A 16,413-nucleotide genomic window follows, 5' to 3' on the forward strand; every position below is an offset into this window, starting at 1 on the left:
ATTCCCGAGCAACAACCCTCTCCCCTTCCCTATGTACATACCCCCTGCTCTCCCCCACCCTTTCACAGTCCCCACTATGTCGTTGTCAGGTACTTATGTACATCCCCCACTCTTTTGCAAAATTCTCTTCCCCCACCACTTGCCCAATGGTACCGGATGTGCGGCAACGTCGCAACCGTTAAGTACATAAGGACGAATGGGAGGGGGACGAAGGGGGGTATGAGAAAGAACTGGCAACGTGTACCACATTCAAATCTGGACGGAACCCGGTCGGCCTCTCGGTTCACCTCCGCACAAAACAGCAGAAAACGCGGGCCGCGAGAGAATTGCGTGTACGTGTATAACGAACGAGGCAACCGACTAAACTGTTCAAGATTCTTTTCGTTTTCCTTCCTCGTGCTTATCAGTCGTGTCTCTATGTCTATCTTTCTTCCATTGTCAAGTACAACAACCAAATAGATTCGCAACTCACAGAGGCGCATTTCGCGGCGCCCTCGTGCGACGACCCATTCGCTTTCCCAGCTGTAACTGTGGTATATTATATTTCGCGCGCGCGCACACACAGTTTCATGTAAATGTCACGAGAACGTAAGGGTAGCGTATCCGTGTGGCGGAAGTGTTGTTTCGTTCTGTGGAATTATGTGCATGGACATTCAGGTTAACGAGAAGAAGAAGAAGATGAACGACAGGAGCGTCGACGAAGACGTACAAATCGTCGAAGCCCGAATCAACAGAGGTAAGCTTTGAGGTTATGGGTGGCGGCGGTGGTCGCGGTGGCGGCGACAACAGACTCGCGCGTATCGTTTCCCCCTCTCTTTCTCCCGATATTCCCCTTCTCTTTTTCTCTTCCTATCCATCTGTATTCCTCTCTCGTTTAGATTCTCATCTTCTATCCTTTTTTACCTTTCTTGGTTGTGTACTCCTCGCTTGATTTTCTACCATATCCAATCTCGGTGCCCTCTCGCTCTGTTATACGGGTTGTAACAGCGCCCAGTGCCTAGAAGGTACACGTCATGTTTTCTGTTTTCTATGAGCTGCGCCTCGTGCAGACCCGGCGAAACGTGGTTCCCCGATGCGACTACCTGTCAACATCTGCATCTCACGTGTTGACAATATACCGTTGCAACAACGACACATTGAATCTAAATACACGTCTTGTTCTCTTAAAATCTGACGTATATTTTGTACCTTCTATTGCATTCCTTTTCTTGTTCCATACAACGCAACGATTGAAACTCTTTCTTGTTTAAAGATTTTTCTTCAGTCATTTATAAACACTATATATACCATAGTTATCCTGTTTGGACACTTATAAATTCACAGTTATATAAAACATTTAATGTCTATTAATTTCAATATAATACTAAGGTTCGTTTATGTGCACGTGGATACATGTTTGTTGTGAATTGACTTTTAAAACACATACCAGCGTAATACTAATTGAGTTTGAACATCAGCGTGTATTGTTGTATTTGAATGACATACATACAGACGTCGATTGCAAATGTTGGAAAAGAACTCATTAAGATTGTTTATGTTTACCGACTATTGTCTTTGTATTATGTGACTGTATATATAAAAGTAAGGAATACACGTAGGAAACATTATTGGTGATATATACACGGTGCTTGGTATTTGCAAAAATATGTCTATATCCTGTTAAATATACATACATTGTATTGATTATTACTATTTAATATTTACACGAATGATAAATCGTTAATAACAAGACTTATTTGCAATACGTTTCGATGTATGATCAATAAAAGGATGTTAATTCACATTTCATTTTATCCGCGTGTGCTTGCAGAAGATGACGTCACGGTTTATTTAAAGTAAACGGTAAGATGATCCTGGCAATATCGTAGATATTTTTTTGGGAGGAAAGTGTGTAATGAATACTTAAATTACAGAACTGTATAACTTCCATAAACAAAAAATATTACGAGAAGCTTAAAGCGTGTCATCTTTTATTAAAAACTTTTTATATTAATGAAAGATTATATGTAGATATATTATTTTATGAAAATTTAATTACGGTCAGATAATAACAAGTCTACATTTATTCATAGATAACTTATTTTTTGAGCTTTGTATGCATCGCGAATAAATTAAGGTTAGGATAAGAAAATAACATACTATTATATTGTGTGACATACATTGTGTACATGGTTATTTTATTATGTAAAAATAATATATAGCCTGTTTTCTGTCAGTACAATGAAAAAGTAAGCGTAGTCATTCATTATTGAAAACGCTCATAAGAATTTTTGCTTCCTTTTTTACAATTATTTTCCTAAAAGTAACTATAATATTACCATGATATTAGTGCCATAATATTACATATAAATATACATAATGTATATTACTACCAGTATCGATATTTAATTCCGTTATTATTAAGTAAAGAAATAACTGAAATAAAAAGATGGGAAAGCAAAGAAAATTAATCAACCGTAGATAAAAAAAGATGTGGAAATTGTCTTTGAGATTATTATAGATTATGTCCTTTTTATATGTGAAGTATTCCAAAAGTTTTTTGGCGCTACAAACAAAGCGTGATGAAAAATAAACATTATTGATGTCAGTTATTAGTTGCAGGACAGATCTATTTATCACTAAAAACATTTTTTCAATAATGCTTTTTTATTAGTTTTTCTAAATGATACATATAAACTTCCATTTACCCTCTTGCAATTGAACCAATGTCATTAGTGAAATTTTACAAATTATCAATAGTAGTAAATGTCCTTGCATAATAGTAACAAATTTCACAATTAAATTAAAACGAATCGCAAGTTATATGATTATCCTATTTGATAAAAAATTGTGAAATCATAAAAGAGACGATTATAACGAACAACATATGAATTCACCACTATCATTAGTTCGTAAATTATTATGCAAGAGGCCCCTGGATTTTGTTGTACTTTCAAAGTAATTTCGTTCATCTTTATTCCGTAATTTTGAGTACTTTAGCAAAATATATTTTTTAATAGAAGTTTAATATGTATATGCAAAGTTTAATATATATATATTCTTTTCTGAGTAATGGAATAGTCAAATTTTTTAAATTCAAAAAGCACTATTATATATTACAGTGAAAACAAATAATTTATTTAAAGTTACGATTTATTTAGATCTAGTAAAGTTGTAATAGTTTAATATGGAATAAGATTATTAAGAATTTTCCTTATTATAATTGGCAAAATTATAGATGGTAAAACGCATATACATATTACATACTCTAGTGTCCGTTCTAGTTGATTTACATTTGTGCGCCTCGTGTAACGTGGAGCTGATCTCACTCCTCCGACTGTCCGCCCGTTTGCTTCGCCGGCACATATATGCTAAGGCAGCTATATACACTGTACATACGAGAGCGAGAGCTGGGCGGGAAATATGTGCAGACGCAGTATATAATGTATCCGCCTCTATGTACTACATAAGAGCTAAAGAATGATGTAACAAAGAGGCAGTTTCACGAAGTTTGCCGAGCATTCCCGAAGCGGCGCGGCTTCGTGCAAGTCGCATGCGTGCTTGTGTACCATGAAAACGCACACCACGATGCTTGTCAGCTGCTGCAAGTGCACGCCGCCATATGCAATTCTACTGAGTTGCGCAAAAAATTACATTTAGAAAAATGATAGAGCATATTTAGATGGTCCTCTTTTATTATTGTGAATATATCGAATATTCGTTCTCCCCACTCTTCGAATCATCCTTATTTTTCTCGTCACAGAACACTAAAGCGATGGTAACCTCGTCCCATACGTCTTATCACAATTAATGCTATCATATTTAATTGTGTCTCTCTGTACTACATTTCATCGCGTTATGTAATATTTGCTCTTTTGATTTCATAATTGAACAAAATGAATGATATACGTTGCTATTGGGAAGAAGAAGGAAATTGTAAGAGAAAGATAGTGAACGTTAGAAAGAAAGGACAATGCCGTTATGGCAAAGAGAATGGATAGATCTGTACAGGGCACATCCTGTTCAACGCCATATTGTTCTTCAGTAATCTCTTCCCCCTCCATTTCCACTGCCTCCCCTCCCCGCGAACTGTGCCTTCACTTGGCATAGCAACAGCAGCAATAGAGGGCTGCTATAAATAGATTGTTATGACCTTCCAGTGTTGCCAAAACGACTGGCCCAGCGTATGCCATAGAAGAAATCGGGCCAATCAAGGCCGCGACGGCCATTTTGTAACGGCAACGTTGCACGGTCGTATAGATTAGCATCTTTGTTACTCCTGTTATATATATATATAATTATTTATAGATAAACACAATCGAAATAAAAGAGTAACAAACATATAAATATTTTAATTACAACGTATATAGTTACGATTTTTTAAATATTCTTTATTTTAGTTTTAGTTGCTTAATCTATGCACGAAAGCTAACGATTTTTTATTTTGTATCTTAACAAAGACGTATCTTTATTCGTAAACATGCTCATACGATGCTGATAAATACAACTTTGTCCATCTTTTTGTTTTTATATGTTTCTTTAAGTATCGATCAAGCGACGTTGCTTTTCCCCGCATACATCTATATATTAGTATGTACGACTGAAAAGTGAAAAAAGGGAGACGGAGTGGGCGTGCCTGCAGCGAGAACCGGCAACGTTGCAGCCGTAAATCATGATTAAAATAATAAGTATAATACATATGTAGTACATAGGAGGCTGTCGAGTATATGTATGTAAGGCTGCGCAGAGGCACAAACAGCAATGTATGTCTGGCAACGTTCTGCGCAGCTTCAATTCCCCCACCTTTGTTATTTAACCCCCACCATCACGCAGAATCCCACGGGTAAGTTCCAGGAATGGCGGTGGGGGTGAAACGCGGGCGTTAGAGGAGGGAAGGGCACCTGAAACCACGACTATATACCGCCGCGTGCGTTTACCAATCTTGGCACTTTGCCTGAAAGAGCATATCGACCGTGCAACGTTGTCACATCGTCTGCGCGATCTTACGCGCTGGCCCTGGCCACTCTTTGAGCGGTATGTACCTAGCTGCTGCAGCCGATCCCTGACACACGATGCGAAATTCGATTGAGGATATGGTTCACCTATTTATAAGATTCAGTGATGTATCTAGTATAAAATTTCATAATTTCCTGAACCTCTTGAAATAAGTGAAGTGAGAAGTACAACCAAGTGATAATGATACTACACTGGAGATTAAAAAGCAGTTGAAAATGTCGATCACGATTTCGATGATTTCTGAGAGTTATGCAGAAAAGAATTTTGAATTAATGAAATATATATGGTTTTATAAATAAAATTTAATTAAATACTACGTGATATAAAAATAAGAAGTTTGAATGACCTATATGTTTGTAAACATCTAAGAAAACGAATTTTGCTGTATGTATATTTCATTATAACCGTTGTGCAGTTTTACATATTAATAATATATATTTGTTATATATATTATTGCCGGAATGTAATTAAAATCTCAATTTATAAAACGTGATAATATAGAGGGAACAATAAATATTTTTTAGTTGGAAGTATGAGTGATGAATATAACACGTGACAAACATGCGTATTAACATAGCGTATAAAGATTTTTTTAATTTTATTTTCCAATTTTCGGTATTTAAATACTTATTTACTACGAAATTTGAAAACTGAAATGATCTTACACATTTTATTTATGTTTTTTTATTTATACAGCACAAAATTATACCTTATGTGTAAATTGTATAATCACGATTTAAAAAACCGTAAATACTGGAATAATTTCTATCGCCTTCGAAATTTTATTATCTTTGGGAGAGAAAGTTAAGTACATCCTTCACTTGTCACTGATCGGCTTCGACTAAAGACTGCTGCCAGGCAACCGTCTTATATAGCTCTCGTATCGAACACCAAAGTATAGTAATTAGTATAAACAGAACGTACCTTCTATCTTATAAAGCATTCATTTCTTGTAAGTTAATGGACATTTCTTCGTAGCGAATGAATTATTATTAGAATTAAATGTATTTAATGATTTTATTGTAATATTATTAATTTTTAAGTTATTTATATTTACCGTTATGTTTATTTAAATTATCGGCGCATGCGCAACATGTATGCATTTTATGTCTGGAAATAAAATTCAACATAATTAATAATAGTGAGTGCGACGGATAGATGGCGACAGTTATTGGGAAGACTACCGATCCCCTTTTACCCAGAACAATAGAAATCTTTGTATACTTTACACAATTTTAATCCAAATTGTCAATTAATTAAATACAAAATGTAGACAAATCATATTATAATAGGTTAATATTCTGAATTGTGTGTGTGTTTTTTTTTAAGAACTTTCTTAAAGAAATTATTGTCATTTGTTTTTTAAATAATACATATACTTTCAAGTATGTTGTGTATATATTTTTTCGAGTAATGTATAATACAACTCAGTGTTTTATCGAACACTCGATAAAATTCATTGTATTTTGTGCTTCCACATTTCGCGCAGTAAAATACAATACAGATTTACGAAGTTGTCGTTTAAAAATACCGCAGTGATATAAAATTGGGGTATCTGAAAGAATTATCGATGGACATTAGGGAGTGCAACAGTAACGTCAGATTCCTAAAAATGGAAAGTTAAAGCCAACGGGTGGTGATACGTCGCGGAGGACGATACTGGCACATACCTAACGGAGTACAGTCAGCGTGGAAAACTAAACGTGCCTCTCTAGTCCGTAAGGATTGGCGGTCGGCTAGACCGCGGAATGCCTAGTGTCCCGTGCAACTGCAGGCAGACAGCTCGATGCTACGGCATGGCCTACTGGGCGGCCTGAAATCGCAGTTTTACAGAGGCGAAGTCCGCGTAAAATGGCGCTACCCTCGATCGAGAGCTCCTTAATCAACGGCAAAGCTTCGCCGGGGTCCAGAGGTACGCCCGTGTTACGAACAGCATGTACATAGTCAGTGTGAACGATACCACCGTCTACGTACGTTTATCTACCCTCGAAATGTATCCCTCGAGAGTCGAGTCGGAAACTCTTTCGCGCCACCTGCTATAATAATTGCAATCGACAGAGGCAAAGTGAAAACGTCGTCGAGGGAAAGCGTGAAAACTTCGAAGCCGAGAGAGTCGAAACAGAGGAGGAGGATAGAACTTTTCCTCTGTCTGAGCCTGTTTCTCGTCTCGTCGTGTAACATGGTCGTGTGTCGTCCCATCGACAGTGCACATCAGTAGACGCACCGCGTATAACCTCTTCGCTGGTTTACAACTCATCCAACCGATATGTGATTTCGACTCGGCTAGAAAGCATCGTTGATCGTCAAGGATGAGGCACGATATTACAGACATGCATACGGTGAATGCTGATAGCAGCACGGACGCCATATGGCTCGAGAAAAGGAGTCCGTTGCAGACGGCACCCGATCAAGTGTCACTCAGTACGTTTTCAAATGCATCTTTCCGTCATTAACGAAAGATGCGTTGTGTCTTTGTAAATCCTAGTGTGGTGAATTTTTCTCGTATCTTAATGTACACGTGCGCGTACTCTTCATTAGCTTCTTGTTTTCGTTTGATAATCGATGTCGGTTGAAAAGAGCGCGAGGGTATTTTTTCCATCGATTTCAAAGAAAAGAAACGTTTTAATTTTTTGCAGAAGGTAATTTATGGTTGTTTTATTTAAATGTCGATGTAAATGACAGGGGATTCAAATCGATTAAACAATGAATAATCAATTAACACATGTCACGTGTACAGTGTACAGTGTTTTGAAGTGTCTGACGTTTTATAAAACTGCGAGTGCGCAACTACAGTTTCAAATTTGTGAATTCTCGGAAAATACGGTTTCTAATCCAACATTAGACAATTTTGCAGTCCTGTGTACATTACAGATCTTAGATATATGTATATGTCACGCAAATTGCTGGTACCAATCTTGTGCTGTGTTATTATATTCATCTTTTGCAATTTAGTTGAATTGTAATGTTTAATTGAAAATGAACTATTACGAAAATGTTTCTATTATGCTTATTTTCTTTGTCTATGTTTTGTATGAAAGGAGAAACAATTAAAATTTGTATAAGAAAAATTAATAGTTGTCATTCATATTCATAAACTTAAATTAAATATCGATGATTATAGTGCAAAAATAACTTCGATTGGATAGTGCGTGTCTTGCGCGTAGGTCTTGAACACGTGTATGCTTTCGTACAAATTAACAGCGCCAAATTTCGTATAATACGAAATATTTCTTTATGTAGAAACGAACTTTATAAATCTTGTTTAAGATGGATAAAATTGACAATTTAGTGGGTTATTATTTTTGTGGGAGTTCGTTCCGCAGAATAATCAAAGATAATTGCTTGAATTCATTACTGATCGTATATTGTAATCGTTTGTGGTATACGATAAATGTATTTTCCCGCGCTCTTCTCTATCGATCGTCGTCTGTAATTTTTATACACAATCGTCTAAAACGATAAAAAATAATTAATTTTTTCATTATTTTGATTTCTATAGATTTTGTTAATATGTTTTAATTTTGTTGGGAAATAAATAGAATTCATAATGGTTATTTATTGTTATTTAATTCACTAAAACTTGATAATATACTGACATTATGTATTTCAGTTATAGTCTAGTATTTATAACGAATATAAGTTATTGTAATAGTTAAGTGGGCTTTGTTATTGCAAATAATGTGTTAAAGAAAAGAATTATATATATAAGATTAAAATATAATTGGTATTGTTTAGTAATTTAGATTAAGTTGCTTAATTTTAAAGTATTTCATTTTAGTTTGTATTCTATAAGCATTTTTCGTGATGAAAATTATTAATAAATGTCGAATACACATTCAAATTAAATATTGGGATTAAGTAATCTAACTTAAACTACTATGGTTACCTATGGGTACCACTTAAGCGTTAAATAACAAATCATTTAAGCAAAATAAGAGCTAGAGCTCAATATTCTTTAAAAAATTTGTACCACATAAATGTATATATCATATCCTCTATTTTGTAATTATCAAAAATAATATGAGTATATTATATATTTTCCAGCTTTTGATAAAGTCGTAGTTAAGCAAGAACTTCCCGATGAGGCGGAGATCCGAGAGCTGGCTGCCAAAATGGTGGAAGCAAACAAGGCGAAAATGGTCACAGGAGTACCAGGGGCCCCACAACAACAAAGGCCCCCACAATGTCTCCTTCCACAATCAAATCTTCCTGGTATTCTGGGATACTTGAACAAACGACCAGCGGATTCGTCAACTGCCGTATCAACGAAACCTCCTACGACGGAAGGCAAAGTACCGCCTGATGATGAAAGCCAAAGAGGCAGATTCGGATGGACCAGTTTCGACGATTGTCACATACCTTATATATTTCGCTCTGGCGAAAAGTATTGTGCTGTACGAATTTTAGAATCTAAGTTGCTGAACAAGTACCTGAGTTACCTGCACTCGGATATCTACAGTTGTACGTGTATAAGGAGTTACTATATAACGGAAGCGGAGAGTAAGTTGTTCACCGATATAAACGTGAAACACTGCGAGAATCAATTTGGAAGAGATCCATTCACTTGTAAAGACTTAGTGGTTCGACTTTCGGACGCAAAGGAGTTTTATACGTTTTTGGACGTGTGTTACACGAAATTAACGGCCGGGACGAATCCAAATGTGTCAAATGGGCAAAAGGCTGATAAATGTGGATTCATTCGGATAAATAAGGAATCCGTTGTTCCTTACACGGTGAAGGACGGCCTTCAATACGTCCCTCTCTTTTATTTCGAGGGCGAGACCGAGAATCTCAAGTTGAAAGCGGAAAAGCTCGAGGGTTGGGACTTATCGTATTTAAAGTTTTGTTGCAAAGTACAGGGTATTCGTAATGAACTGTTTGCCAGTGAGACATGTTCAGTGATTAGTTTGAATGACATTAAAAGTTATTTCCCGCCCGGCACGGGGTTCGAAGATTATTGGCCGACGAAAGTGATGGATTCTCAGTTGTTAGTGAATAGCAAAGGTGGTGGTAGCGGTGGCGGCTGGACCAAACAACCCACACCGCCAGCGACCAAACCAGTTCCCGTGCAAAATAGTGCGAATAAACCGACTGTTAACGCACGTGCTGCCCCTATGCATAACATGCTACCACGTGGCTCTGTTGCAAACACATCGCAAGTGCAGCAACGAGTCAGCCAACCTAGACCCGTTGCGACCACCCATCCAGCACATTCTTCGCCAACAGCACTACCTTCAGGCAGGTCGAATATCGTCACACAGCCGATGTTGAACACGGTGCAAAGTGTTAATGGCTGGACAGGCCTCGTCGGTGGTCAACCCACCTTTCAAACGGCGGCGCTTGTTTCTCAACCTAGTTCTATTGTACGAATGCCTTCGTCCCTAAACATGCACAATGTAAGTCGCTCTCTACAATATTTCCGCTTTTATATAATTCAGTGAAATGTGTCCAGTTGTTTAAAAATATATTTATATCATTATATATTTTTGTGGTAATACTATTAAAATTTTATTAAAGTTAGGATATGTAAGAATATTTTTTAAATACATCATTATAATTAGTTATTTTTTTATATTTCTTTTTGAAAAAGTTGAAAATCTAGTAAGGGTCAATGTTGTGTTAGTATAATATATATATTATATATTATATATTATAAATATTAAAATATAATTATATATAAACAAAGACAAATTGAAATAATATACTAATGAGTTTTTCATTGATAATAACTCAAGATATTTTATTATAGCAAATATCTACAGCACCAAAAAATTATTCACAACAATCTAGTAGGAGTAGAGGGGGTGGAGGTAGTGCAGCAGCTCAGTACCCTGGAGTTTATCCAGTTACAACTATGCAGAATGTTGTTCAGGCCCAACCACCCCCTCTTGTCAGAGCAACAGTTCACTCCAATCAACCTAATCTTGGGTAAGCAATAAAAAGTTTTCTTAAAAGTCTTCTTTATTCTTCTTTGTTTCTTAATATACAATATCTATGTATATGTTTTTTAAAATGAAGCTTTAGAATATTCAGAGCAACTTTTCATTTTTAATATTAAGCATTCTCTCTTCTTACACAGCATTATCAATATTTTGTGCTTGCCTCCAATTTAGTGATTGAAAACAGTAAATTATATATTAGATGTGAGTTTTTATTGTTAAAAAGCACGTTATGGAATATTTTCCTCAAATCTATTTAAATAACAAATCATATACATATGTTAAATATCATTTCCCTTTTGACAATTAATTACAATTTATCTTTCTTGATGTGTTGCTCAAATTCAAGGTGAAATTAATCGTTAATTCAATACAACTTCATTCATGTAGTAGTTACATTAGTGTAAGAATGTTTATTATATTTATTACTCACACTGTATATAGTTTATCAATGCATATTAAAAGTTCATAATAGCTTTATTTGAAAAGTGATCTTAATATGATGTATACTAGAATAAAATGAGCATGCAGTGTCGAATTTTAGGGAACCACTTATTTATTTGAAGTATATAATTATACTATTTGCAAAAATGTTATTATTTATTATCTGGAAAACCTGCACTATAGCTTTTTGCATTTGTACATACAACGTATGATTTTTTTGTATAGTTATCCAACCTATGGGAAGGATGACTGGTGAGTCCCTGTAAAATGTACTATAGTCATGATTACTACACAAAAGTAAGATAGCATGCACAAGAACATTATAATTAACAAATTTTTGATTTATATAAATCTGCAATAACTACATATTGCCTGTGTTGCCTCTTCAAACAGTACTTATATTCTTTCTAATGTTTTTATTTCTTTTATTTACTATACACATATATCTACTTTATATTTTCCTAGATATACTTTTATTTTCGTTTCTTTGTAAATCATATTATTGTCAACCTTTTTTCATAGAAATGCTATTAAATGAGATATTGATATATGTGAAAAATGTGAATAATTTGTATTTATTATTATTATTATTTATATACATATATGACTGATTTCTACATTTTCTTTGTTTATTATTTTAAATAATGAACTATGTTAATTTTTTATTTTAATTATTTATTTGTTGTTTAAAATATTAGTTAATGAAATATTGAAATTTGTATAATACATAAAATACTCTTGATGCTATTATACATTTAAGCATAAATATAGTAAATCAATATATACATTTTGTAGGGAATCTGATTACAATGATTAATATCTCATGTACATATTTCTCTATTTATATTCTTTTAAACTAGTATACACTTTTAAGTTTCCCAAACTATTCAACAATGTGTAGATTTTCTGTACAATATTGTATCTTACATAAACATTTTGTAACTTTATTAAGTACTGTAGTTCGTGTAAATTACATAATTATAGTTGATCATATATATTTCCTAATTTGTATGTTCCTTAAGATTTATCATAGAATCTTTCCATTTTAGGGTTACATCAACATATACTACGCCTACTTTAGGTGTACCAAATGCTGTTACAGCAAGTACATACCCTCAAATGCTAGGTTTAAGCGAACAAGTACAAGCTCTGATGCCGTCACCTACTCAGGTATCTACGCTATTACACCCACAAAGGCATACACCATCCGTACATAACACATCTCATGCGAAATATCCACCACCATTAATACCAGTTAATGGTAGTAATAATAGTTCCAGGTATGACATTACTTACTTTATTATATTATCATATTATTATATTTAAATTTTTAATAGGAACTAAACTACTTTAAAGGGAATAAATAAATACTTTATTATTGTATTGAAGTATTTATTTCTAGGGATTCAAGAGGCAGAAAGCCATTGATCCCAATATCAGAAACACATATATCAACCTGTCAAGTTCAACCTTATCAAATTCAGAAAGCACTTGTAGAAGACAAAATGGTACCTTGTATTAATTTCAAGCCATATATATATTCTGAATTACTGATGACGCTTCCTGACTTCGTCGCTCAGTATTTTCCTATCTGTGACATTAATAGCTGTCGGCAAGTCCTAACAGATGTCTTGCATATAGACTTATATCAAGGAAACAGGTAAAAAAATACTATTTTTTGCATATGTCTGTACACAATGCTCTTAACTTTGTAAATAGTAAGAATTTTGCAAGTATATCCCTTTTTATTTATCTTAAAATATTTTATAGGAATGTACATTTACTTCACATTATGACTGATGTAAATAACTTTTAATTTAAGATACTTTCTTTTAAAGGCTACAAATGAAAATGTTAATGGAAGCAGGGAAGTGTTCATCTTTAAACGAAGAACTACCATTAATACAAGTGAAAAGTATAATGAAATACATGCCTCAATTGAAATATATGTTTAATAGAGGTGGTGAGATGGTAATGCCTGCACCTGCACATTCTTCTGAGGAACACCCTGCCAAAAAACGTCAACGCACCAGCTAGGACTGGCTACAGCCTTACTGGCCTACTTATGATTACTATCATTCGGCATTTTAAAAAAAGCCGTTTTCTTTACCCTAATGTAACAAATCAGCATTATTATATGCTCTGAAAAAACGTAAACCAGATTATTCTGTATTGACGTCATGTGCCAGAAAGAGTGCACGCAAATGAAGATTACCTTTTATAATACAAGGAATCTGTGACATACTGTGAGCTACTTCTTTCTCCAAAGTGTATTTATCGATGAAAGAGTACTTGTAAATAAAACTGAGATGTATAAAACTAGTGTTGCACAGTTGGCAGTTTAGATATGCTTTTATATATTAAGATTATTAATACTTTTCTTTAAGATTTTTCGTTTACAACTGGAAGTTGTCGAACGAACAATATAAATACTGTGACTATGACACACACACAAAATCATTCCTTTCTTCTTTGTTTGTCCTCATTTTATTTTTCTACCTCTACTATAAAGTATCTTACATATAGTATTTCTTTATAAATAAAATGAAAGTTTTAATATTAATGTGATTCGGAGAAAGAAAGTGCCGCCATGCGATAACTCATTAACAGATGCGAAATGCAAGAAGGAGGTTGTTTGAACTTGCTTATATTGCACGTTGAACGGATATCAAAAAGATTTGGCATTTGTATATTTAAAGAGACGGAGGTAATGCTTCTTCAAGTTCCTAGTTATTACTAATATGTATCCTGATAATTGCTGAAAAATAATTTAAAACTGTTACTAATTCACAACAATGGTTTAACATAAATTGTGACATAAGTTTAGTGAATCTTACTAGAGAAAAAGTATTCTAAGTTTTGAATCTTGGAAAACTCTATTTTCTAAAATTCACTTATCAGAGACACCGTACACAGTGATGCAAATAATTTTGTTCAAGTATTATCTGTGTAAATATCTAAGTCAATAAAAAGAAATGCAATTTAGAATATCATTAAAAATATGACACATATTAACAGTTGGTGAGATATCTACTACCAGTGTTTGTGAAGGCTTCTTAACTATTTCAAATGTGAATACAATCGTTTAAAGCATGTAATTGGCTTCTTTTATTTTTTATAAAATGAACAAAATAATTATTAATTATGTAGAAAGTTATGTAAAAAAATACAAATTTATATTACGTAAAGCATAAATTGTCTTATTTTTTGTATTAGTAAATTTCATGATTATTATTTATTAAAACATATTTCATAAAGCGAACATAAATTATTAATATATATATATGTATATATATTAATTAAATTAATTAAATACTATATATATATTAATAATTATATATATAGTATATTTTATATATGTATATGTATATAAAACATTTATTTATATGAAAACACGTATCGCAGAAAAAAGTTTAGAAAACTTACAAATTGTTAAACCTATAAAGCCACCTGAGATGGTCTTCCGCTTTAAAAATAATGTAGGTACGGAAGTAACATTATTTGAAATAATTATGTAATATAATTTCCGTTTACGTGCATGTTTTTTAATTCGTTTAATTAAATGGAAGGTAACTAAGAAAAACGAATTTGGGTGTAAGTACGCTGATCTTGACTTTGAAAAAAAGAGGCTTAAATTAATATTATTGACTGATTAACTTTCACATTCGCTTCTACTATTACATGAAACAGAAAAAGCTATGTATATGCAAAGAAAGAAACATGTGTATATATATGTATATGTATGAAAATAATTCTAGTGATAAATTAATGTTGACCATTATGGATTTCCATATAATAAAAAAGGCTTAGGCATCCTGTTACGGTGGAAATGGTATATTTTGTTATTTATAAATTACACTTAGTCATATCACGACTTCAAAGATTCTATTGCCATTAAAAAGACTATGTACCACGGACTGGTGTCTACTCTTTTCTAATGTTAACGAAAGAAATGATAAAAAAAATAACCCAAGAAATTCATACACGAAAAGTATTCAGTGAAAAACGTCTGTATAATATGTAAAATAATATATTTATTATTTACGTTTTATAACATGTCGGGTTTTGATTTTTGTACTTTCGTAAGAAGAAAAAAAAATTATTGTTAGAAAGAGAAAAGGAAATACAATTGCAATTAGTATCATTTTAGCTCGTTTTAATTTTAAGCGCGTGCAACATTATAGATACTTTATTTAATAAATTAAGTACAATGTGAGCAATGTTTCTTGTACTAATATGTTTATGTTATATTGAGCGCTGTTATAAATAAATATTAATTATTTCTTATGTATGTATATAACTATGTGAGAACAAAAATATTATTACAAAAAGATGTATACCACTGAAGAGAATACGAATACAAACTGGTAAATAAATATCCAAGTTGGAAGAATTTCTTGAATTATTTTAATAATTGCTTCATGCTGTCCCATGAAGTATATAGAGTGTAGTATGCACTATATTCTGAAATTAAAAGAAAAAGAAGAAAGAAATTTGTGGGCCCAGTCAAAAAATTAGAACTTAATTATTTTTAGTATGTTAGATTAGAGCATTTATTTGTTAACATGTTAACATGCGTGTATTATACTTTATCACACTATCATCTGTACATATAGATCATAAGAACTAGACATACTAGACATTTCAAATAAATTCATGATATAATTAACGAGTGTTGGTTATTTTATGTTAAAGATAAATACATTATATTGACTAAAAGGAAGATTACACTTGAGTCAATCAGAAGTTGCATTAATCTATTCCATAAAATGAAAAACAGAAGAAGGTAGCGATGTTACAAATACTATTTTTTAAACTTATTTTAGAATTTAGTATCGTTTATGTTATTTTCTTTGTAATGAATGAATTTATGGAAATAAATTATTTGTTTCTTGAAAATTGAATATTAATCATGTATTCATGTAATGAAATTGTGGAATTGATAAAAAGTGGAGTTGATCATTTTAACTTCTGATTTATTGATATTTATTGATATAGTATAATCGGTAGAGTTTATTAATACAGTATATAAGTG

The 16,413-nt window shown here is 33.0% G+C and overlaps 1 protein-coding gene and 1 long non-coding RNA gene across 6 annotated transcripts; one reads left to right on the forward strand and one right to left on the reverse strand.

The window, feature by feature from the left end:
* The first annotated feature begins 126 nt into the window (after positions 1 to 126).
* Positions 127 to 16,047, forward strand: LOC132906655 (uncharacterized). Of its 5 annotated transcripts, none has more exons than XM_060959018.1 (7): positions 127 to 736; positions 9,040 to 10,391; positions 10,745 to 10,923; positions 11,604 to 11,630; positions 12,428 to 12,658; positions 12,781 to 13,038; positions 13,217 to 16,047. In XM_060959018.1, exons 1-7 carry the CDS (start codon positions 640 to 642, stop codon positions 13,413 to 13,415), a joined length of 2,343 nt encoding a protein of 780 aa, XP_060815001.1. In that variant the 5' UTR covers positions 127 to 639; the 3' UTR covers positions 13,416 to 16,047. The 5 variants fall into 5 exon arrangements, with proteins under 5 accessions (XP_060815001.1, XP_060815004.1, XP_060815000.1 ...); XM_060959021.1 differs by lacking the exon at positions 127 to 736 and adding an exon at positions 6,747 to 6,907; XM_060959017.1 differs by lacking the exon at positions 127 to 736 and adding an exon at positions 6,790 to 7,416.
* On the reverse strand, positions 6,311 to 6,756 carry LOC132906686 (uncharacterized). The gene is made up of 2 exons (XR_009658027.1): positions 6,666 to 6,756; positions 6,311 to 6,550 (listed from the first exon to the last, which is right to left on the reverse strand). It is a non-coding gene; the product is annotated as an uncharacterized LOC132906686 (long non-coding RNA).
* Positions 16,048 to 16,413: the final 366 nt, after the last annotated feature.

The sequence above is a fragment of the Bombus pascuorum genome, chromosome 5, assembly GCF_905332965.1.
Source record: "Bombus pascuorum chromosome 5, iyBomPasc1.1, whole genome shotgun sequence".
NCBI lineage: Eukaryota > Metazoa > Arthropoda > Insecta > Hymenoptera > Apidae > Bombus > Bombus pascuorum.